The following is a 22,207-nucleotide window of genomic DNA, read 5'->3' as shown; positions in this document are numbered from 1 at the left end:
GGAATAACACAAAAGTAGCTCTTTTTCTTCTTTGTTGCTGATCAACCTTAACCCTTCTTAGTTTTTTACCAAGAATCAATCTTTGATTCAGTTAACCTTTCTCCGATGAATCGAAAAGTGCGCAAGGTTTTATTAGTTGGTTGTATTTAGAACGATGGTCGGTCATTGAAAATCGTGTCTGATAAAAACCGCTTGGGCCTAAAACAAGAAATTTGTATCCCTGAGTAATTATAGTTGAACTTATTATTTCTTTAAGGAGCGAGAGAAACCGCCGGTTGACAAGTTGCATGGCCTTAGAGTTCACTCCTGGGTCTTGGTTTTGTCTGGAAAAAGAGAAGTACCGGAGAGTTTCTTCATCGAATCGTTGACCGGATGTCCGAAAGCACTTGACGATAGCTCTTACCTCGGAATCGAAAGCGTTTGGAACCACACTAATCTTTGGATTAATATGCAGGACTGCTCACAAGGAACCAAAGTACGTGTTTATGTTTATAATTTTTTAATATTTTGATAAAATTCTTGGGCTATATTAAACATATTTATATGAAAAGTTTTTTGGCGGTACAGAACTTGAAAATGGCTTTGAAAAAATTACCACTGGGGTCCAAGAGAGAAAAGAAACTCCTTCTGTCGACACAATGGCGGCTTTTTCGTTTGTGTGTAGATCGATTCAAAAACTGATTGATAGAAAGACTCGAAGAAAGACTTCAGTGAAACTAGAGTTGGGCATTGTAGTGTGCTATTCGTTCATTAATTAATGCACCTAACAGCTAGAGTGTTATTTCCAATTTGCGTTGAGTTTTATTTTACGGAGCCATAGAAAAGACTATCACGTCAGGCGTATGTTATACCGTGATTATTCGCGACTATCCTTGACTAAATGACAAACTAAAATTTACATGCATTTATACAAAATTAATAACTATAGCAATGACAACAGTCGTAGACTAGGCAGTTAATGATGATGCGATGAATAGCTGAGAAGAAAGATGGGATTAGCGTGTTGTAGTAAGTGACGTACCTTGATAGTTACAGAGCTGTGAAAGAAGCACGCAAAGAAAGAGTAACTAAAATGAATGAATATAATGGGCATAGCATAAAAATAAAATTATTGTCACTACAAGACGACCGGGCTCTGCCAATTATCTCAAACATGTCATCATTATAGAGTTTATATCGCATCACACAGTTTATATACATATCTATACATCGCATCGATCTACAGTACTGCATTCACGAGTCTTGAGGCTCTGGTACCCATGGTAACATATTTACTATTTTAAAACCGTTTTCTTCCTTTTATTGTTTATTTCTTTATTCATAATTACCCTATACATAGATTCTATTGAATTTTTTGATACTTTCAAAAAACTCTTTAAATCGTCATTGTCAATTTATTATATTTAATGGGTATGACTCAGGTGTTTAGACATCAACTGAGCCCATTGAGAGAAAATATTTATGCGCAGGTAATTGCATTTGTAATGCAATTCTCCCCATGAAACATATGGACTGCACCGTAAACGAATTGAATCTCCTGCACGCAATTTTAGCTTGCTGGCATATGTTCCTTTGCTGTATTGCATTTTTATGATACCTGTTGTGTACCCTGAAAACCTAAGAATGTCCAATTGTCTTGTCAAAGTAGGAAACTTTGGTTTACGAATAAATTTCATACAATTCATCAACATGAAAAATAATTCATAAAGTTTGATTGCATGTAAGATGGACAATGCCAGCAAGTGATCGGGAAATTCTATTTTGTTAAATTAATCTTGAATTTCCAGACTGCCCTTTTTTATTTATGTTAAGCGCATAAAATGTCATTGATAGCAATCTTATCTAGCCAACGTCGGTGCTTTTTCCTATCAAACTTCGATCTGCTTCAGATCCATATTTTGCCTTCACCAAAACGTATTCTCTTCTTTATAATTAAATTATAGATTACAAATCAACGCCATACGCTAAAAAAGATTGCAGCAATACATATGACGTTAACAATTTTTTTGCGGTACAGAATTTGAAAATGGCTTTGAAAAAAGCAAACATTTTACAACATACTTAAAGCTTTTTCGTCTGACACTCCTCAGAGCATAAAACGTCAGAATAGGTTCCGAAAAAACACGATGGAAAAATATATACCCAGTTGTGGATCGAAATAGGCCAATCAGAAAAACGCAAGCACAAGACCGGTATAGTTGACCAATCAGTGCCGCGAGCCTAAAGAAAAATTACCAATGGAGTCCAAGAGAGAAAACGAACTCCTTTTGTCTACACAATGGCGGCTTTTTCGTTTTTATGTAGATTGACTCCAAAACTGCTAGATGGAAGGACGACCGGGCTCTGCCAATTATCCGAAACATGTCGTCATTATAGAGTTTTGCACAATCTGGGTTGTCTAAAAGATGTTGACCAATGGCAGAATCACTTGTTTTAACAGTGTTTCTAGACCTACAAGATCGAGGAGGCTGTTCTCTTGGAGGGGCAGTTTTGTTTCGTATGTTGGAAGGAACATGCTGTTTTATCCTATCCCCCAATCTTTGGGTTGTGCGCCCTACGTAGCCAGAATCACACTGGCACGTAAATTCATAAATGACGGAACTTTTTTGTTTGGTAGGGACGCAATCCTTTTGAATGGATGGAAGGGCTCTCCTAGTGCTGTAAACAATCCGAGGATTGACAGCAAAGAAACAATTGGTTATGGCTTGCCTAATCTGACTCTCGAATCGCAAGGAAGTGTTACCAATCCATGGTAGTTTCAAATAAACTGGGCACTTTTGCGGACCAAACTTTTGAACAGCCGAAAAACTTGCGATCTTCTCCTTAGTATAAGATAAAATGACGTCTTCAGGATAGCCGTTGTCCAAGAAGATCGTTTTGAGTTTTTCCAATTCAGCGTGCAGTTTAGATTTCGAGCAGATCATAAGTGCCCTATGTACTAATGTTTTGACAAGGTTGACTTTGCGTTGTTTTGGGCAAAATGAATTCCAGCGTATGTACTGACCGGTAAAAGTAGGCTTGCGATATACACTGGTAAGAAATCCAGTGTTAGACTTTTCGACCAAAACATCTAAAAATGGTAAGGAATCATTTTCTTCCTTTTCAAACGTAAACTGGAGGGCTGGGTGTAGGCTATTTAGGTGTTTTAGAAAAATATCACACTCAGCCTCTGTTTTGAAAATGGTATATGTGTCATCCACATACCGAAAATAGACACCTGGCTTTTGGTCGTAGTCGAACAAACGCTCTTCATGAAAGCCAACAAAGATATTGGCCAAGGCAGGTCCCAGAGGGCTACCCATAGCGACACCATCCTTTTGTTGGTACATTTCATTGTTAAAACTGAATTCAACTGAACGTGTTGCAGTTTCCATCAGTTCAATGAATACTTCCTCTGGGAATGGTGGGCTATTAAGCTCGCTCCGGTACAAAGCGTCGGCACATATTTTGATGGTCTCACTCAAAGGAACATTTGTGAAAAGACTACTAATGTCAAAAGAACACATGAAAGATGTTTCGTTTTCGATGTTCAAGTTTTGCATGAACTCAGCGAACGTAAAAGAATCCTTGATGCAATGTTTTGAATATTTTTGAAGAACAGGGTCCAAAACTTCAGAAAGCCACTTAGCCAGTTCGTGTTGTGCTGAGCCAATCATAGACAAGATAGGTCTAAGTGGGACGTTCGGCTTGTGTATTTTAGGGAGGCCATACATTTGTGGTCGTTGAGAGCCCGTGGGTCTTATCCTATCATAAATTTCTGTAGCCAACATTTTTGAGTTGACCAGTTCCTCCAAGAGAACAGCCTCCTCGATCTTGTAGGTCTAGAAACACTGTTAAAACAAGTGATTCTGCCATTGGTCAACATCTTTTAGACAACCCAGATTGTGCAAAACTCTATAATGACGACATGTTTCGGATAATTGGCAGAGCCCGGTCGTCCTTCCATCTAGCAGTTTTGGAGTCAATCTACATAAAAACGAAAAAGCCGCCATTGTGTAGACAAAAGGAGTTCGTTTTCTCTCTTGGACTCCATTGGTAATTTTTCTTTAGGCTCGCGGCACTGATTGGTCAACTATACCGGTCTTGTGCTTGCGTTTTTCTGATTGGCCTATTTCGATCCACAACTGGGTATATATTTTTCCATCGTGTTTTTTCGGAACCTATTCTGACGTTTTATGCTCTGAGGAGTGTCAGACGAAAAAGCTTTAAGTATGTTGTAAAATGTTTGCTTTTTTCAAAGCCATTTACATATGACGTTATTAATTCACTATGATCAAATGATCTTAATGGCGCCAATATGCGTCTTCACCAATACGTTTAATGTCTTTAGATTGCAGCTGGTAATCGTGTTAAAGAATGAAGCAAATAATCAAATTGAAACCAGATTTTTATGTTTTTACTTGGTGTGAACAAATCTTCTGTGTTTTTAGAATGGTTATAATTCAATCTTTCTATAAGATCAAAGGTATTAGCACTGTAGCCAAATTATCGAGCAGATGGGTGAATCAGGCATTGATTTGCCTGATACCATTGATATCTTGATAGCCTGTTGTAATTTCGCAAATGCCTTTACAAGTGTAATACAACTACCGTAATAAAATAGAAATTGTGGTTAATAAAGACTGATATAGATAGGATAGAGAATGTGAAAGTATTTGACTTCATAACGAGTGGTTGCGAAATTCAAGAACACGTGGTCACTGCTTCTCCCCTGAAAAGATGTAACTATTACTCGGACGATATCTTCATTATTAGACAAAGAAACAAAAACCAACAAATGCTCTACTGGATTTTTAATGTCTATTGTGAACGCGAGAAGTCCGAAATTGAATGTTCCACTCTTGTAGCAATCTTTCAACTCAGGGTAACCGTATTTCTTCAAATACAAGTAAATCATTTAAGAAAATTAGATTCTTGGAAAGTTTGCAACCTTAATCTATTTTGCTATTGCAGATAAGTTATGCATGCATTTCATCGATTTCTAGAGCCTTTCTTTTGATTTGGGAGATGCTGCAAAGTGGGAATATATGTTTGTGAACACAGACAAGCCAGTGTTGTCACTGCCTGGCCTTGGTGAAGACCCACTTGATGATGAAGACGAGGTGATTTATTTTATACTCTGTTCTAGTAATCTTGAAAGTGATTGGAGAGCCTTAGAAAATTCTTTTGAAAATTTTCAACAGAGCTCGAGATCATCAACATTATTGTAATTTTTAGTCTGCATTTTTTATGTTGACTGTCAGTTTTGTAAAAGTATAGCTTTGTTTCTCCTTTAAATGAAACATGACCTTTTTACGCTCTCAAGATAATTCTGAATCTGGGCAAGAATACTTGTTTGTTTAAGTGACAGAATTATATGTACTTTACAGCAAATAAAGTCGAATATAAAAGAAAGCTATGATATTGCTTATGATAATCGTAATAATCAAGGAACTACTAATTGGATTGATTCTATAAGGAATTTCTCAATATCGGAAGCCAGCAAGTAATTAAGTTTGGGTTTACTTTTCTAAAAGTTGGCAAGGTTAATCCAATAGAGACTCGTAAGAAAAATTCTGTACGAAAACTTTTTTCTTTTGCGAAAAGCATGGCCCCATTTTCGAGCATCCCCACAAGTAAACGAGGGCTCAAAGTATATGGTTAGAGTATATGGTTAGAAAACTTTAACATTTGATTCTGAATTCTGTATAAATAGGAGAATAATAATACTGATAACAGTATAAAAGAACTTCTGAGAGTAAAACGTGAAAATGTGTCAACGAGGACAACGAAGTGGTGGGGGCTTACAGAAAAATGTTGCCATCAAGCTTCAAAGTAGATTTGAAAAATAACAAACAGAGCTTTTAGATAAGCCTGCAAAATATTAAACGAGCCCCACAAGTCCTCAAGGGCTAAAAGAATTGTAGTGATCAAAAACTTAGACATTGAAATCAGATAAAACAGGAGAGCTTGATGGGGTAACCCGTGAAAATACGTAAGCGAGAACCGCGAATAGACCGGGGCTTGCAAAATGTATTTAAGCAAGTTTCATTCTTGCCTCGAAATTGCAATCGTAATACACTGAATCTGTATGCACATTTCAGTGAACGGGAAACTAGCTCCCCTGCGAAGCCTGCTACGCGCGCACCCGATAGCCGCAACAAGACTTGGAAATATTACCCTCGGAAAAACAAGAGGTTTATCAACCTCGATTTGAAAATATATACCCTCGCACAGGTCACGTAATAAAAAATTACTTGCACTCCTGTGCCAATAAAATTTGCACTCCTGTTATTATCGCTAAGAAGGGAGAGCCTGAGATGGAAAAGGGGTAGAGGCTTCCCCCTTCCTAGCCATAGATTTAGAGATATACTACATAAAACCATTGAACGTCTGTCGGAATGCAGTACACTGACATGAACTATCTAGTTCTCTTTTCACGAAACAGCATTGGTAGTGTAAAACGGATAGATGGTTGATTCGTGTCACCTATTTATTTCCAGGAAGAATTTCTAAATCTTTTTATAAAACACAATATATAGAAACTGATGTCAGGCCAATATCTCGAACTGGCATCAAACAAGCAAACAGTGGAGACATTCCCTCATTTCGATCAATTTTTCAGAAATAGGAGAGAAAAGTAAATGAGTACTTGTAATTTGGTATTATGTACTTTATTTCTACTCTTTCCTGATTAATTTTAACCTATGCCATTAATAAAACATTTCTATAAACACAAAGTTAATATGACAAGTAAAAGTTGCATTTGTCACATAACGGCCCAAGTGAAAGACCCTACTATTTTCTAAAAAGACGCTGCCGTAAATTGGCCTCTTTGATTCCCTATTTCTTTACTCCAATATTTAAAGCTCTTTTTGGCATGAGTATAGCTGCCAAATACACGAGCAGATTATTTTAATGAAGCAAAGATAATCGTCTTTTTTAAAGTCCTTTATCTTCTGGTGTGATGGACCCTGTTTTTTCTACAAAGATGAATCGTGAAGTAAACTAAAGTATCGAGGAGTGGGTTGGTCGCCACCAATAAGTCTCCAATGATGATATGAAGAGTCAAAGTCGTTGTCTGGCTTACCATTTCTGTTATGGCGAACATCGCAAAGCTAATGAAGAAAGCCATTGTAACCAGAAACGAATGCACCAGAATTGAACGATTTTGAGGTCTTCTTTGTAGAACTACGTTGTATCTTGTCACACGAAAGCATATGATGCTGTATTGTATTATAAGGAACAGGCAGCTGATGATGGCTAAGATGGCATTGGCACGTATCGTTTGAAACTGGGTCATAAAGAAGTACGACAGGATTCCATAGAGACAAGGCAAGCCCCAAACGATTAAAAGGCTGATGTATAGACGACTTGTTGTTATGATTCTTTGAGCTTTGAGAGGAAAAACAGCTCCAATTAATCGCTGTGTTGCAATTAGCATCATGTGAGTCATTGAAGCTGTGATACAAATGTTCAGACCTATGTCCAAAAATCTCACATTAACAACTGCAAAGAGCTTGTGAAATGCCACCAGAAACAGGCCGTAGCACGAAACGAACAACGCTGAGAATGCATCGGCAACGCTAAGACTTAGCAGGGTTATATCAAATTTAGTCTTTCTTCTTCCCTTTGCTAACATGTAGGAGATTTGCGCAATGTTAGCAAGAAACCCCGTCATACCAAACCCAGTGTATATGTACATACACACGAAATACGTCTTGACCAAATCCATATTAAGATCTTACACAAGACGGAAATCTACCACTACACAAGCAATGCTTCTGTAATACCGTAGGAAATCGTCTATTGCTTTAACTCTCATCTAAAAGATAGAAAAGAGACATTGAGGTTTCTAAGCTGGCCTTTAAAAATCTGCGCGATATACAAACGCAAACCGAGATCTTAAATTACCATGTAGCCTTGTTACAGAGCAGTTTTTCATCTTTTAGATAGCTTTTGTATTTGAAAAGAGGTCTATAAAAAATCAAATTGATATGTTTACCTGTGTATTTAGTCTCTTTTGTGGCGTGTCGTTCTCCACTTTCACCAAACCACAGCTATATTTTGCAACTCTTCTTTTTCACTAGTGATTCCTGATCCTCTTATTTATATGATATTCTGGAGAATTTGTCAACCAGATGTCACTTATTCTCGTGTGAAATCCCATCAATGAATCCCTATATTTTTCCTCCCAGTTTTGAATAACTCTGCCAAGAGCAGTTTAAATCTCTTTTCGTTCTCTCTAAGACCGACGATAACCTAAGCTGCTGAGGCTTTTCATCTTTTAAACCAACATGAGAATTAATGATTGATGAGAAGAAATACTCTTTTGAAATCTGACAGGACGGCGCAAATCAAACAGAGGCTGTTGTATTCACAATCTGTTGAATTATTCACAAAAATATTATTTTTTTCTGTAACGGTAATTAGGAATATCAACTTTCAGAAATGTTTAATGACTTGTCATTATTGTCCCAGCCTTTTTACGTTACCACTTAATGCAAAACGTACAATTGTCATTTGGGATACCTCTTCGCATTTCCATCACGTCATGCCCAAGGCTTGCTATTTGACAAGCTTGATATCTCCTTCCTAGACTTTTCCAAAGTCAATTTTATGTTAAGTCCACAAGGCATTCGTACTACTGCGAGGGCATATCTAAACTGCGGAGGAGATGTTAGAAGGCGATGGTATATTCTTCGCCCAAGGTCATGCCCAAGGTTTGCTGTTTGACACGCTTGCTATCTTATATGACACGTTTGACACGCTTGCTATGGTATATTCTCCGCCTTCTATCGTCTCCTCCGCAGTTTAGATATGCCCTCGCAGTAGTACGAATGCCTTACGGACTTAACATAAAATAGACTTTGGGAAAGTCTATCTCCTTCCTAAAAGGAAGCACCTCTAGAACATTTCTTCTCGTCCTTGGCAATGCGATTGGAAATCTGAAAATCTTTTATTCTAATTATCTTTGAGAGATATAAGAAAAGTATGATAAAATTTAGTCAAGCATATTGCATGTAATATTTATAACTATAACATACATGAAGTGGAAGGAGTATTAATAATTATAAAATATTACTGTCTTTCCACCGGGTCACGATTGAAAATTCAAAAGGGAGTGAACAAGAATTTAATAATTGTTCCCAAGTATCTCTGAGAGAAATGATCTAACCTGTTATTAATCAGCCTGAAGATAACCCTTTTAGATTTAATTTCGGAAGAATATTCAAAGAAAATCCTAAAACCTTGGAGACCACTCTGAATTACTAGGTAAAAATACGGTTAGATCACTAAGGTTTTATTACAGAGTTGGTCTTGAAAGGTATAAAAATATTGAGAGGTAATTATCAAGTCAAACGGGCTATGTTCGAAACGTCATTTAATCATTTTTTAATTCCTGTTAGCATTGAGGATTCGTCATTCTTAGGTTCCCTAACATTCATCATTCCAAGACATCCGTTCATTTAAACCTGAGCCATGATTATCAATAAAGTGAGAATTAACAATTGTGCTATATTTACTGCATTTAATGGCTGGTAATCAATATTAAAGGATGAAGTATCGTTAAATGCAAAGAAAAGCCATATCTCCTTTATCCTTCAGAAATTTGTATATGATGCCATTCTACTTCAGCCGTAATTCATGATAGAACTTATTGCTCCGATCTCTTTTATTGCTCCAATAATGAAACTTTCTGTTTACCGTTCTGTCATAAAGTGCCCAGTGCCGTATAGGTAGGGCTGTACACCCTATTTAGTGTATAGAACAGAATGGCTCTAAGTCGCTACTTCAATCAGAGTCGGTCATTGCTCCAATATATTTCTTCTTGACATATCATAGCAACATCTCCTACAAGAAATGATATCTTTCATGTGTCATAATAGAGATGCTGCTATTTCCAACAATGTTAATTTTCATTTTGATCAGAGCTATTTTTCATCATCGTGACTTTTGATTTCTTATAATAATTGGCACCCTGTTTCTATATTTTGTTGTAAATTGTAGGAAGAGGAAGGTGAAGCTCAAGTTGATTTGCCTCCTTCCTGGGTTGATAAAATCGAAATCACATCAAAAGGTTAATCAAACTTTTATTTTCCTTTTTGTTATGCTCTTATTATTTGTTCTAACCTATCATCCGAAAATATATATTATGCTTTGTGCTAACGATGTCGCATCATTTCCTGATTCAAACGCTTGAAATTTCAAGAGCCGTAATCACGCCTCACTTGATTGAAAAGAATCAGATCGTAGTTTGGAGCTACAAACTCTGTTACCTAATGATTTGTTATAAATAAGAGAAAATTATGCAGCTTTGTTATGGGCATTCATGCCAGTCGATTCTGCCCTTTCGTCGATAACAACAATTCTTAGAAAACCAAATATATTATTTTGTAACACATCAGCAAATACTTCATCTTATGAGTCGTTTCATAACTGTTGTTATTATTTATAAATATATAAAAAAAACAAAATTTATCATTATTTTTATGTAAAAATTTTTCCACAGAGTTTCATACGAGATGTCCCAACGGAAAGAAAACAGTAATTTACAAGAAAGCAAAGTTAGAAAAATTTGCAGAGTATCTGAATCGCGATGGGCTGGTCATACGGCTGTCAATATACAACGACAATGAGTGTACTTACTGCATTACATGATATGATATGATATTATAGGATATGATATTATATATCATGATATTATATGATATTATCTTATATTATATTGTCTTATTACATTGTTTTATTACTATTAAGTTATATTACATTACATTACATTACATTGCATTACATTACATTACATTATGTTATGTTATGTTATGTTATGTTATGTTATGTTATGTTATGTTATGTTATGTTATGTTATGTTATGTTATGTTATGTTATGTTATGTTATGTTATGTTATGTTGTGTTGTGTTATGTTATGTTATGTTATGTTATGTTATGTTATGTTATGTTATGTTATGGTATGTTATGTTATGTTATGTTATGTTATGTTATGTTATCTTCATATTTCTATCATGTTATATTTTGCTATTTTCTAGTGAAGGAATTGCAAGAAGTAAAAGAATATTATAAAAATCGAGAAGATAAGTTAGAATCCAGAACACACATCATTGCAACTGGTCAAATTCTGGAAAGTTTTTTGCCAGGGAGACAATTATCCCTAAAAGGTATGCAGAAAATATGATTTTTCCACAGTTATAAGCCTAGCTGAATTTTTTTCTGGCCTGCTCACATTGCTATTATGGTTGGCTTCGAACTAGTAACGTTTACTTAAAGGTTGATTTTTCTTGTAAATTAATGTATTTCGATGCTCCTAGAAATATTTATTAATTCTAAATATAGCGTTGCTTTTCCTTTCATTTATTCATTTTGTCTATCTTCAGAGCATGTGTACAAAGCCAGTTCACCTGGCCCAGAGTCGGACAGGATCATGCATTTTTACTCAAAGTAAGATACAATTACAAACATAATTTATGTCATTTGACTAAAGGAAATCTAGATTATTAGGCCTGTGATCAGCTTGAGTTCTGGGCTGGGCTATTCAGGCTTTTTGTAATTATACGTTTTGTAATGTATACATTCTTCAAATAACTTAAAAATTTGAACAATTTTTTTGCGGTACAGAATTTGAAAATGGCTTTGAAAAAAGCAAACATTTTACAACATACTTAAAGCTTTTTCGTCTGACACTCCTCAGAGCATAAAACGTCAGAATAGGTTCCGAAAAAACACGTTTGAAAAATATATACCCAGTTGTGGATCGGAACCTATTCTGACGTTTTATGCTCTGAGGAGTGTCAGACGAAAAAGCTTTAAGTATGTTGTAAAATGTTTGCTTTTTTCAAAGCCATTTTCAAACTTAAAATCATTCAAGTTAAATGTTTCTCAATCTGGCATTTCTGATGTCCCTTCAGGCTGCAAATTTATGTTTAGAAGGCAACTTTTTTCTTTACTTTGATCATAACATTCTTAAAGATTTACGCATATGAACTAAAGCAAAATTGAAGAGAAAATTAGTTCAATAATGTTGTTTTGCAAAAGGAGTCAAAAGTATGAAAATGAAATTAGTTGGAAGAACCTTGTGCGACAAAGAATTTCCCTACCCTGAAGCTGTAGTGAATACTTTTTTTGTTAGGTACCCAAGACAGCTTGATTGGTTGTTTGGTCTAGCTGAAAAGTTTTATATGATAGATATAATAATAGTTTTCAAGAACTTTCATTCAACATATTTTCTTAGAATTCATCAGGCAATGCAAGCTTGCTTGACACCAGACTCAACTGTCTCGCTGAAACGTGATAATCTTCCTCTGAATTTCACGATTAAGATTTCTCTTCTCTGGTATGAAAGATATTGTAATGTTTTTTTACGCTTCAGTGCAAGGGTTGATGGACTTGTTAAAAGAGAAGAGACACCCGTTTCACTCTCAGAATATTTTGAAAATAGAGAAGACTTTCTCAGCTATAGACACGCTTTATTTGGAAAGAGAGTTAAAAAATTTGGTCCTCAAGCTGCTAACAACAGGCCTATTGTTGTGAGTTCCCATTTGTTGTTTCTTTTATTTGTAAACTTTCTACTACAAAGTTATCATCGATATTTTCAATTTAGAATCAGAACCTTATTAGAACTTTCAGATTTCTTATATCTGTATTTTGACGTATAAAATTTTGAGATATTTTTGTCTTATTCCCGTAGCTAAGCGTGCTTCAAAACAAATATTTCAGTACATGAACTTTTTGAAAGAACTTTTGTCTAAAACAAGATAATAATACGGGGTATTTGTCCATAGATTGTAGGACAATAAGAATTATAGTTCCTCAATCATAATGTATTTTCGTGCGTAGGTAAGATTATGTTAGCGACCGTGGAAAGCGTAAAATGTGCCGTGGTCATGGGCTTATTATCCTGTAGCACCAGCTTGCTTTAACGAGACAGTGTCTTTCATCATAGAAAATGACTGAGAGATTTGAACGTGACCCATCTATGCCGGCCAACGAAAACGTGAGAGAGAGAACATTTGCTGTGTCTGAAGATAGGATTGCCTTGCTGTACCATTTAGAGAACAAGCGCATTACGTCCTCAACGAGAGAGTTTATAAAGCCACCAAATTACTCTTCGGAAAAAGGGACACCGCTGCAGTTGACTCCTGATGCTACAACAGCATTCCAGGTGGGTCTATAATTTTCCATTTTCGAAAAGCCATTTTTAAAAAAATAATTGTAACCAATTTTGGTGTTAGTTGATTACGCAATGAGACATAGTAAAGATCTGAGTGGCTTTTTGGCAACCAAAATTTACCATTAAAAGATTATCCAATGATTTTGCATGGTCTGCATGTATAATATTCTTACTCAGCCTATGCATTGTAAGAATTGTGTATTTCTTATAAAGATGAAATTATTCTCACAATTCTCTTCTCTAATCTTACTTTGTCGACGCCTTAATTTGAAATCCTCCTTTTTATCCCATAAAACGAACTGTTAGAAACGTCGTTCTAGCCATCCAAATAAAGTTTTTTTGTCTTAATGAATCGCTTTTTCTATGTGGTAAGACTACAATAAGATTGTTTTCATGGTATTTGCAGTAGGTAATAAAACTCACGCAAAAATTGATAAAATGGCAGTAGTTTGTATTGTATTGTTTCTCTCGTCTTTAAGGAGAACTTTATTATAACAGCGGTGCTGTAGACTTCGGACCCTTTCTTATTGTAGTAGCAATAGCTATACCTTTCTTATATTGTTAAAGTTTATTTTTATATTTCTGAGGCACATATCGACCAGAAGTTTATGTCTTTTTAATTTTAAACAATTTACTCAACATGATTGATCCGTAGGTTGATCCGTATGCTACTGATCCAAAAGAGTTGGACATCTACAACATGATGGTAAATCTTCTTGAGGCTGAAAAATTATGTAACGATAAAATTCGTGAATCAGAAGAGGAGGTAAGCAAAAAGATTTGTTTTATTTCAATACTTTAAGTGAAAAAAGAGGTCATATTCTTATCTTTTAAGCTGTGTTTGTCTGTCTGAGAGAATCAAAAGGCTTTGCTTATTTCTTCAGTATTACTTCCAATCCCTGAAATTCGATTTGCAAGGTTTCACGGTTTTGACATGAAAGGAGATTTATTTTTTGATTTTTTCCTTTCCTGTTTTTTAACCCATGATAGCCTTTGAGTCAAAGGACTCGAAGCATTCTTCAGGAACAGATGAACATTTTATGGCTTAAATTGAACTCTGAATTAACCGTTCCTTTATAGCTTCTTTAGAGTAACCATTCCAAAATTTTTCAAAATTTTTCAATCGACAAAAGGTTGCCTCATTTATTGAGAAACTTTTACTTGCTCGTCTCCCCAGCAAGAAGGGTCTTCAAAGCATTTGATATAAGGTTTATGAAAGCAACTTGTCAGCAATGATTATTTCTGGACGATGATCTTTTCCTTGGGAAATCCAGACTTTTGAATCGTAGCTTTGGAATTTAATTGATATGATCCTGGAGTTAGAGACATCAGCAGTGACATAATCCTTTACAGCTCTTTGCCTACGAAATGTTTTAAGATCATGCAATTATAAGCTTCAATGTACGATGTGTATTGCATTGCAAATGTGCATTTTCATTATTGATGTTGCTCTGAAATTTTTATAAGAATCATTAATGGCTTTTTCCAGTCCCCTACTGTCAAATTTTTCTTCGGAGCATCTTGACGTTTAGAGAAGTTAAGTCTCCTGAGAATACACCAGTCATTTCTATCATGCTCTTAGTGAAAATTCAGCAAAATGCAACTCTCTGAAGCAGTTTTACATACATCTTTTGAAATCCTTTTGTTACTTTAAGCCTCATATGACCAAAAAGGTTTTGATACTACACGAAAGATACAAATTTTATATGTTGCTAGATGGAGTAAACAACAAATTATGTATCACTTTTTGTCTGGTTACCTAATTTTCAGTAAAGCTATTAATTTTTTGTGCAAATTTTAGAATAAATATATGATTCCTTCCTTTTCAAAACACTTGTAACTTAAATGGATCATGATTGTCGACCAGATGTTTCTTTTCCTAAGTTGTGTCACGCCCTTCCTCTAAAGATTTTAGGTATGAGGTAGTTTGCCTTTCAAAATTTTGTAATAAACCAGCTTTCCAAATGCTTGTATAAATGTTCTATAGATACGAGAAAATGGAAAGTTTCTCATCAAGGCTACAATTTGTATTCTTTCTAGTTCAACTTACCGTAATATTTCATAAACATTAACAAAGACTAGGGCAAATACCGCATGAATTCATGTTTAGAGAATTTTTTTTTCATCTAGGTGAGAGAAATTCTTGATGCAAGAATGACGGAGGAGAGTGTTTCGAAGTTGACTGTTTCAGTTTATGATACAGAAAGGAATGAAAAGGCGAAACAAAGAAGAACAGAGATGGTGAGTGACGTATGCTTGAAAATCTCAATCAAGATATTAAGTTTATTAATCATTTAATAAGATTCATCATCATTTGGTACTTATTGCTAATGTGCTCTTCTTCTAGGAACGAAAACAACGGGAAGAGGAAATGCGCAAGCGAGACATGGAGCTTGATTACTTGGCGCCGTTTTTGTCTCGCATTGGTGATCCGAAAACGCTATCAAAGCCTGATGCTGTCAAAATAAGGGAAGAATGCTTGCAAGATTTGAAACAGAGGCTAATAGAAAAGGCCAACCTCATACAGGCGAGATTTGAAAAGGTATTTTACAGAAATCGACTTTGCAATGACGATTTATCTTTTGTAAACTTAATAAGGACAAGTGAAAGGTAAATTGGCTTTCAAAATCACAATTGAATGTTGCTGTCGACTTTCTTAGCCTTATAATATCTGGTAGCCGTTTGCTTTTCAAGAATGGTAGAGTAAGCAACAACGACCTAGCATCATTTATCACCAGATCAATGCACTTATCTTGCTTTGTTTGCATAAAAACCATCGAGTACATCTTTCTAACGTTGCAGAACGATTTGGAAATGAAATTTTTAATTTGTGATCTTTTACTGGTAATTTTTTCGCCCATATTTTTAAATTTACTAAAATGTTTTCTATGGTGTGTCGAAAGATTGTATTCTATATATTTTCGAAATAGCCATTTTTTAAAGACATCTTTTTTCCTTGTTCTGTGCTCTCATCAAAGGTTTAATGAATTTGTATGTTGTCCTTTCTTCGTTTTTTGCATAGAAAAATACCAGTTCATTGCTTTTGCATTCTTCCTTATCTCAGGAAACCCAAGATCTGCAGAAGAAGCAAACATGGTATCAACAGAATCAAATGAACATGACAAAAGAAGACGAAGAAGATTATCTGAACTTTTGCAGCGAAGCAATGTTTCGTATCCACATTCTGGAACTAAGACTGAGCAGGTAAACTCACCACCTTATCAGCGTTTTTTATTGTTTGAATTTTTAAAGCAAAGGTTTATTTTCTAAGTATCCGTACAATAGCCTAAATAAAAAAGTATAGAGACACGTTTTGGTCAAGAGACTCAGATTCAGAAGTTTTGCGGTCATTGGTGAATATAAAAGTGTGATATATTCTAATACCTGAAGTTTGAAGTGACTAGAATTTGCTACTGATGGTCTTCTATTTATGCTTAAACATTCTTCACGTACTCTAGAACTGGCACGTACAAGCATATGACCTGAGAAAAATTTGGTTTTCTTAAAGCTCTCAGCTCATCACTCACTCCAGGTCACGCTTTATAGTTTGACAGCAAAAGTAATTCTATGACAAATGCTTGTGCTGTTAATCTCCTTCTTTAGGGCAGAAAAATATCCTCACGAACCGATCACCAAGGCGTTATCAGTGTGTTGTGTAACGTTGCTTAGAAATCTGTGATATTTTCAATGTAACCAAGATAAGGAATCTTATCTCGACTGACAATTCACCAGTCATGCTCTACTTTGGATATTGATTTGGTTAGAATAAATCATTTTTTTCATTTTAAATTCTGTTTGATGACAGGCACAAAGAAATGGCGCCACAGAAGTACATGCAGCTTGATGAAAAGCTGCGAAATGATCATAGACTTAGAGACTTTCTCTAAATCTGACTGACTGTAAGTAAGAAAATGACACATACTTTATTGAATAACTACTGTAAATACAATATTTTGCCTTTTCTAGTTAATCGACTGCTTAACGTATCTACGCTTTTTTCTGTGTCAAAGAGTAATGTGATGATAAAGTAGAAGCAGAACTTTGTTTCGCAATATTTTCACAAACAATTCTTCCTAAATTCTGTTTGCGTTGAAATATACCAAAATATGGTAGTTTCAAGCAACGTATCAGGGTACGAGTTTGGTAGCTGCAAGGTGTACTTAACATAAATTACCCCAACGATATTTGTGCTTTAACGCCAAATGCCGTTTGAAACTTGGAAGATATTCTTCTTGATAAATCTCTACTTTTTCTAGCGATTAGTTTTAGCCGTCTTTTGCCAACCCCCAGCTTAGTCCTCTTTATTATTTATAATTCTTCAGCAACTGCAGATTGTGTTGGGAATATTCCCAAGAATTTCAAAAGGTTTTTGTTATCAAGGTTCTTGCGAAAACTAAAGCCTTTTTCGGTTAGAGTGGGGCAAGTGAGTTGAAATGACAGCGATTGACATTTGCTTCCCACTAAAGCATCCGAACACAATACACCGAAATACCGCTTCGAGTTGTCAAAGACCAAAGAAAAAAATGAATCGTGAAAATTTTGTTAGTCATTTTTAATCAAACACTATAGCTGAGAACAGTGATATACATGTGTGGCAAGTAATGAAAATTTCATGACAGCTGATAAGCTTATTTGAAACTACACGGCCTACTGGACCCAATTTTGATGGTTGCAAAGAATTTATTTCAATTTCTCTCGAAAGTTATTTGGCTTTGCTCAGCCGGTTTTTAATTTTGTTGTATTAGGGGTTTTTGCCCTTTTGAAGATCAAATACTTAGAAATTCTGAAAATTTATCTAATTTTGATTTAAAGAAAGACTTTGTACTATCAACCATTTTTGAATTTTTTACAATTGCATAGTTTTGCCTTTGCAGTGATTCTCAATGTAAACGAGTTTTGGCTTTTGTAAAATGACCCATCTCACCACACTTTTTTATAGTGCTATCTTGTTGTTCAAAATAATTGCAAAATATGACATATAATTTCTCTTGTTTATGTGGCACATCCAATCTTATAATCAGGTTAATTATTTGGATTATAAAACAATTGTATTTTTTTTTCTTCTATTCGGCTACAGTTAAAAAATACTACGTTCAGAGTATTCAACAAGCCTTTTTTATAGTTTTAAAATGTTTTTCTTTATTAATTTAAAGAAATTAATAGCGAAAATATTTCATAACGCAAGCAAATAAATTGTTTCAATGCTTACTGCAAAGGGGAGACTGGGTTCCATAATGGCGGATATATATCTGCACATAACCAGGATGGAAAAAATTTTTGTTGACTCATTAAGAGCGATTCAAGAGGTAGATCAATGGCTCTGTCAGCTTTTATGTCTGAAGAAAGTATGTCAACAGAAGATCAACAATCATAAATTTAAAAAGCTCAAAATGAATTTGTGTTCATTCTGTAATTCAATTTTCATTCAGAGCAGAAAAATTAACATTATGACGATTGCATTAATTCTATGAAAACATCCTGATTCAGAGAATAAGAAGTTCTTAACAAGCTTGTACCGAATACATTATATTCAATATGTTCTACAGAGCTTTGAGTACAGCAGCCATCTCGTTTCCAATCCATTCGCACGTAGAAAGACGGCCATGGGCCTATCTCTGCCTGGTATTGTTCTTATCATTCACTTCAATGATATACTATTGTAGCAAAAATGGTGCACTGTGTCCGCAAATCTATGCTATAGAAGTAACAACCTAGCCTATCCTAACGCGCGTTAAAACAAGGCAAACCATTGACTATCTCCTTATGAAGGTCTAGGCTAAAAAAATCTAGATGGTATAATTAGCAATCTGGTGTATCATCAAATTATTGCTCGATTTGTGGATTGGACTAGTTGCTACTAATAGCGCATTGCAAATAAAAGGCAAAAAAATCATTATCGCATGACCATAGCATAATGTACAGAATTACTTAGCTATAATAGATATCCTTAATTTTTTATGCAGCATCCAAATTTACAGATCAAAAACAGACAAAGTCCAAGACATTCTAACCTGCGTTAAGCAAGCTATTGTTATTCTAACTGGTTTCAGTTAGATTGGTTAAAATGCATTTACGCTGCTCTGCAACAGCAGTAGTTAGGCCCACAGCCGCCGATTGTGCATGAATAATGCCTATAGATTGCAAGTCCTAGTTTATGTGAATCTGTGTAGTCTTCGTAGTTGTCTGCCAAGGCCGGCTGCCTTTTGTAAACATGCAGTGACTCCGTGCAGGCCCATTGCAGATTTTGTACCTCCTTTGGACCTATGAAGACAGTCAAATCAAGACTTTAGTTATAGACCCAGCTGTGGCTGCAGAAAAATATTCAACGTGCCAATCGAAACAACGTTCCACATCGCTGAATTCTAGCTGAATAAGGACATTGACTGTTAAAATGGAAATGGTAAGAGTGGCGCTGTTAGTTAAACTGCAAATCTTAAAGCTATTCTGTATGTAAACTATACCCTTCTTTGTTTGATGACGATCAAAGTATTCAATATTTATCAAATGCATGATAAGGGTGTTTTTATATATTATTGAGGCTCTTGAGGTTTCTTTTATAGGTTTCTTTGTAATCTCAGACAAAAAACTTTGGTGAAGATAAGTTCGGGCATCTTGACAACATTCTGTCATATTTATACTGACAAAAAATTTATCTGCTTTGTGTAGTCTCTCGTTTACACATTTGCAAATAAGAATTTGTTCGTTTCTTAAAATTCAGAGAAGCAAACTACTTTTGGGATGGCAGAAACAATTTCTAATTCATCCCTAAAAGATTTAATAAAAGCTATTTGTTTCGAAATGATTGCATGATATGTTGAAAAAATGTTACGCCGAGAAATGTAAGAAAGCATTGATACTGATAGATTGTACAAGAAGAAACAATCAAAGATGATGTTGGGTTAATGATACTTTTTACAGGCTATCTATGAATTATACCTAAAAAGCAAATTGTTTAAGTTGCTGATACGCTCTAAATGAAAATGATCGTTCAGCGTCATGAAGATAATCAGTTCTGCACTTTTGCTACAGCCTCTGCGTTTTTTCTGCACTTTACACGCGCTCGGTTCAAAAAGAACTTTTTGGTGTGACAAACTACTTTCAGATCTACTTTTTTGTCTTATGTGTCGGAGTAGAGTTTTTATTCAATGAGGTTAGGAGATCCAGGTGAAACTTTTAACAAAATGACTACCCGATTATCTGTCTATTAGACATTTTTGCTCAGCAGTGTTTCCATTAAACATACCATGACAGAAAAATCTTTTAACTTAAGTTTTCAGGAAAAAAAGTATATGCTGGATGAATAACTTATCAAAGACATTTTGCCAAAAGAACCAAACTATGTTCTGATATCTATTTTTTTACAATTTAAGAGCTCCTTTAGAAGTAAATATATAGGTAGAGTATGGGCTTTTGATGTAGAAATCATCCACACGGTGCAAACTTTGTAATCATCCATAAAGCGTTTAACTGTACCTTGTTTCCTTAACTTTGCATCGGTACAAATATCTTTACAAGTTGCTTTCTCGCCACACGTCCTTCGTACAGCATAAAGAAGACCAGGCCCTTCGCTCGGAATCGAGGCACAAATTGCCATGGCTATTTCATCAAGGTAGTTGTAAAAGTAGGAGCGGAATCCCCTACGAGATCTCATTAGCTCTTGCTCGCCATCATCTTCCTTCTCTTTGCCAGTCGATACTACTTGCCGCAGTGGTAGATCTGAAGGACTCAGTCGTGGAGAGAAGGCTAAAGGGATGTTTAAAAGTAGCTTAAGCTATTGACGAAGATATCAGGAAACTTGATGCATTGATTCTTTAGGTGAATAATGCTTAACTGTAGCAATATTTAGAGTACATTCTACTTTTGTCGGTCAGCTATCATTATACTTTTTAAAGTAAGCCATATTATCATTGTGGAAAATCAAAAGGATGTTACAAGATCTCTCTGAAAAGAAGATCTTGTAAGAAAAGAAGAGAAAAACTCTCTGAAAGAAGGTGAGTGGGAATGTCGGTGTTAAATTCCTTGGAACTTGTAGATTCCGCTCTGACAAAAATATTTGCCTTTTTCATGTTATTTGCTGTGTTGTTGTCAAAACAATTCAAATATATTGGTTTAAAATAAATGTATAAAATCAAAAGATTTCAAAATTAGAGCAATCTAGACATATTTCTAACATAATTCGCAGAGTCATACTTAAAACCATTAAAATCATTGTTTCATCATTTGCATAAGATTGACGGCCATTTCATGATTCTCTTTATTACATACCCTCATTTGTTTCTCTGACTATCCTTTCCAAGTCTGTGGTATTAGAGAGGACGCCTGTACGGAAGCCCTCCGAAGAATTAATATAAAGTAGGGCAATCGTGAACAAGAAAACAAACAGCTTCCCCATCGCCAATACCTTGAATTTTCTTTTTATGTAGGGTTTTTGTAGTACACAACCCAGTATCAAGTGACGCTGAGTAAAATAGTTAATTTCATTCTAACACTGTATGATTCCATGGGTCATTGACTGCATTATTCCACCAAATGTGTAACGAACATAAGCATAAACTCTCCGAAAATCGTTTGCTTTAGCGATAAAGAGACAAACACGTGACTGTGTATGTGTACACGTGACTCAAAATCCTTCCAATCAGACAGAAGCATTTTCGCCATTTTTCATAGTCTATTGTATTGTTTTTGATTGATTGAGGTTGCCTAATTAATCTCAATGAACAGTGGATTCCTTAGACACAAGGTTAAAGATCAGCGCTTTCCTGATTTTTGCTGGTGCCATGCGCTTGCAGGCCCTTCAACGATATCCACTGGTAGTTTGAAACGGATACAGGCCCTGGAAGAAAACTTATGATAATGACCCGTAGATCTAGATTTGGCTGCTTGTTGACTTATTCCTACCCATGGTTCCAGATAGTCGTAAAGGAGGTTGCAACTAGTTTTTACACAGAAGCTTTTTGTCAATGGATAAATTTTGGAAGCATACAATCTTTCTGCTATTGAAATCAAAACAACTTCATTATATAGCTATGTATTTTTGTGAA

General features: G+C 35.3%; 2 protein-coding genes across 2 annotated transcripts in view; one reads left to right on the top strand and one right to left on the bottom strand.

Moving 5' to 3' along the window:
* Window positions 1-17,997, top strand: part of LOC135694358 (dynein regulatory complex subunit 7) — a 30,494-nt gene extending 12,497 nt beyond the window's left edge. The window contains exons 6-18 of the mRNA XM_065213058.2: window positions 257-475; window positions 4,986-5,102; window positions 9,991-10,060; window positions 10,493-10,621; window positions 11,029-11,157; window positions 11,374-11,437; window positions 12,366-12,522; window positions 12,939-13,157; window positions 13,822-13,932; window positions 15,297-15,407; window positions 15,514-15,708; window positions 16,231-16,370; window positions 16,972-17,997. Coding sequence (XP_065069130.2) covers window positions 257-475; window positions 4,986-5,102; window positions 9,991-10,060; window positions 10,493-10,621; window positions 11,029-11,157; window positions 11,374-11,437; window positions 12,366-12,522; window positions 12,939-13,157; window positions 13,822-13,932; window positions 15,297-15,407; window positions 15,514-15,708; window positions 16,231-16,370; window positions 16,972-17,053 — 1,743 coding nt within the window. The 3' untranslated portion in view covers window positions 17,054-17,997. The remainder of the gene's footprint in view (window positions 1-256; window positions 476-4,985; window positions 5,103-9,990; window positions 10,061-10,492; window positions 10,622-11,028; window positions 11,158-11,373; window positions 11,438-12,365; window positions 12,523-12,938; window positions 13,158-13,821; window positions 13,933-15,296; window positions 15,408-15,513; window positions 15,709-16,230; window positions 16,371-16,971) is intronic.
* A 554-nt stretch (window positions 17,998-18,551) lies between these two features.
* On the bottom strand, window positions 18,552-21,734 carry LOC135694375 (uncharacterized). Its single transcript, XM_065213083.2, has 3 exons — window positions 21,432-21,734; window positions 20,640-20,909; window positions 18,552-19,427 (listed from the first exon to the last, which is right to left on the bottom strand). Exons 1-3 carry the CDS (start codon window positions 21,556-21,558, stop codon window positions 19,237-19,239), a joined length of 588 nt encoding a protein of 195 aa, XP_065069155.2. The 5' UTR covers window positions 21,559-21,734; the 3' UTR covers window positions 18,552-19,236.
* Between the last annotated feature and the right edge of the window lie 473 nt (window positions 21,735-22,207).

The sequence above is a fragment of the Rhopilema esculentum genome, chromosome 10 (assembly GCF_057945365.1).
Source record: "Rhopilema esculentum isolate cy_ngs chromosome 10, ASM5794536v1, whole genome shotgun sequence".
NCBI classification, from domain to species: domain Eukaryota; kingdom Metazoa; phylum Cnidaria; class Scyphozoa; order Rhizostomeae; family Rhizostomatidae; genus Rhopilema; species Rhopilema esculentum.
The sequence above is the reverse complement of the archived record's forward strand: the minus strand, read 5'-3'. Positions and strand labels throughout refer to the sequence as shown.

Excerpts from the sequence above, each read along its gene's own strand:
- LOC135694375 (XM_065213083.2), bottom strand. The coding sequence starts at position 21,558 with ATGGGGAAGCTGTTTGTTTTCTTGTTCACGATTGCCCTACTTTATATT. Across the intron at positions 20,910-21,431 it reads AGTCAGAGAAACAAATGAGG|CCTTCTCTCCACGACTGAGT; the intron begins GTATGTAATAAA and ends ACATCCCTTTAG. Across the intron at positions 19,428-20,639 it reads TGCAAAGTTAAGGAAACAAG|GTCCAAAGGAGGTACAAAAT; the intron begins GTACAGTTAAAC and ends CTGTCTTCATAG.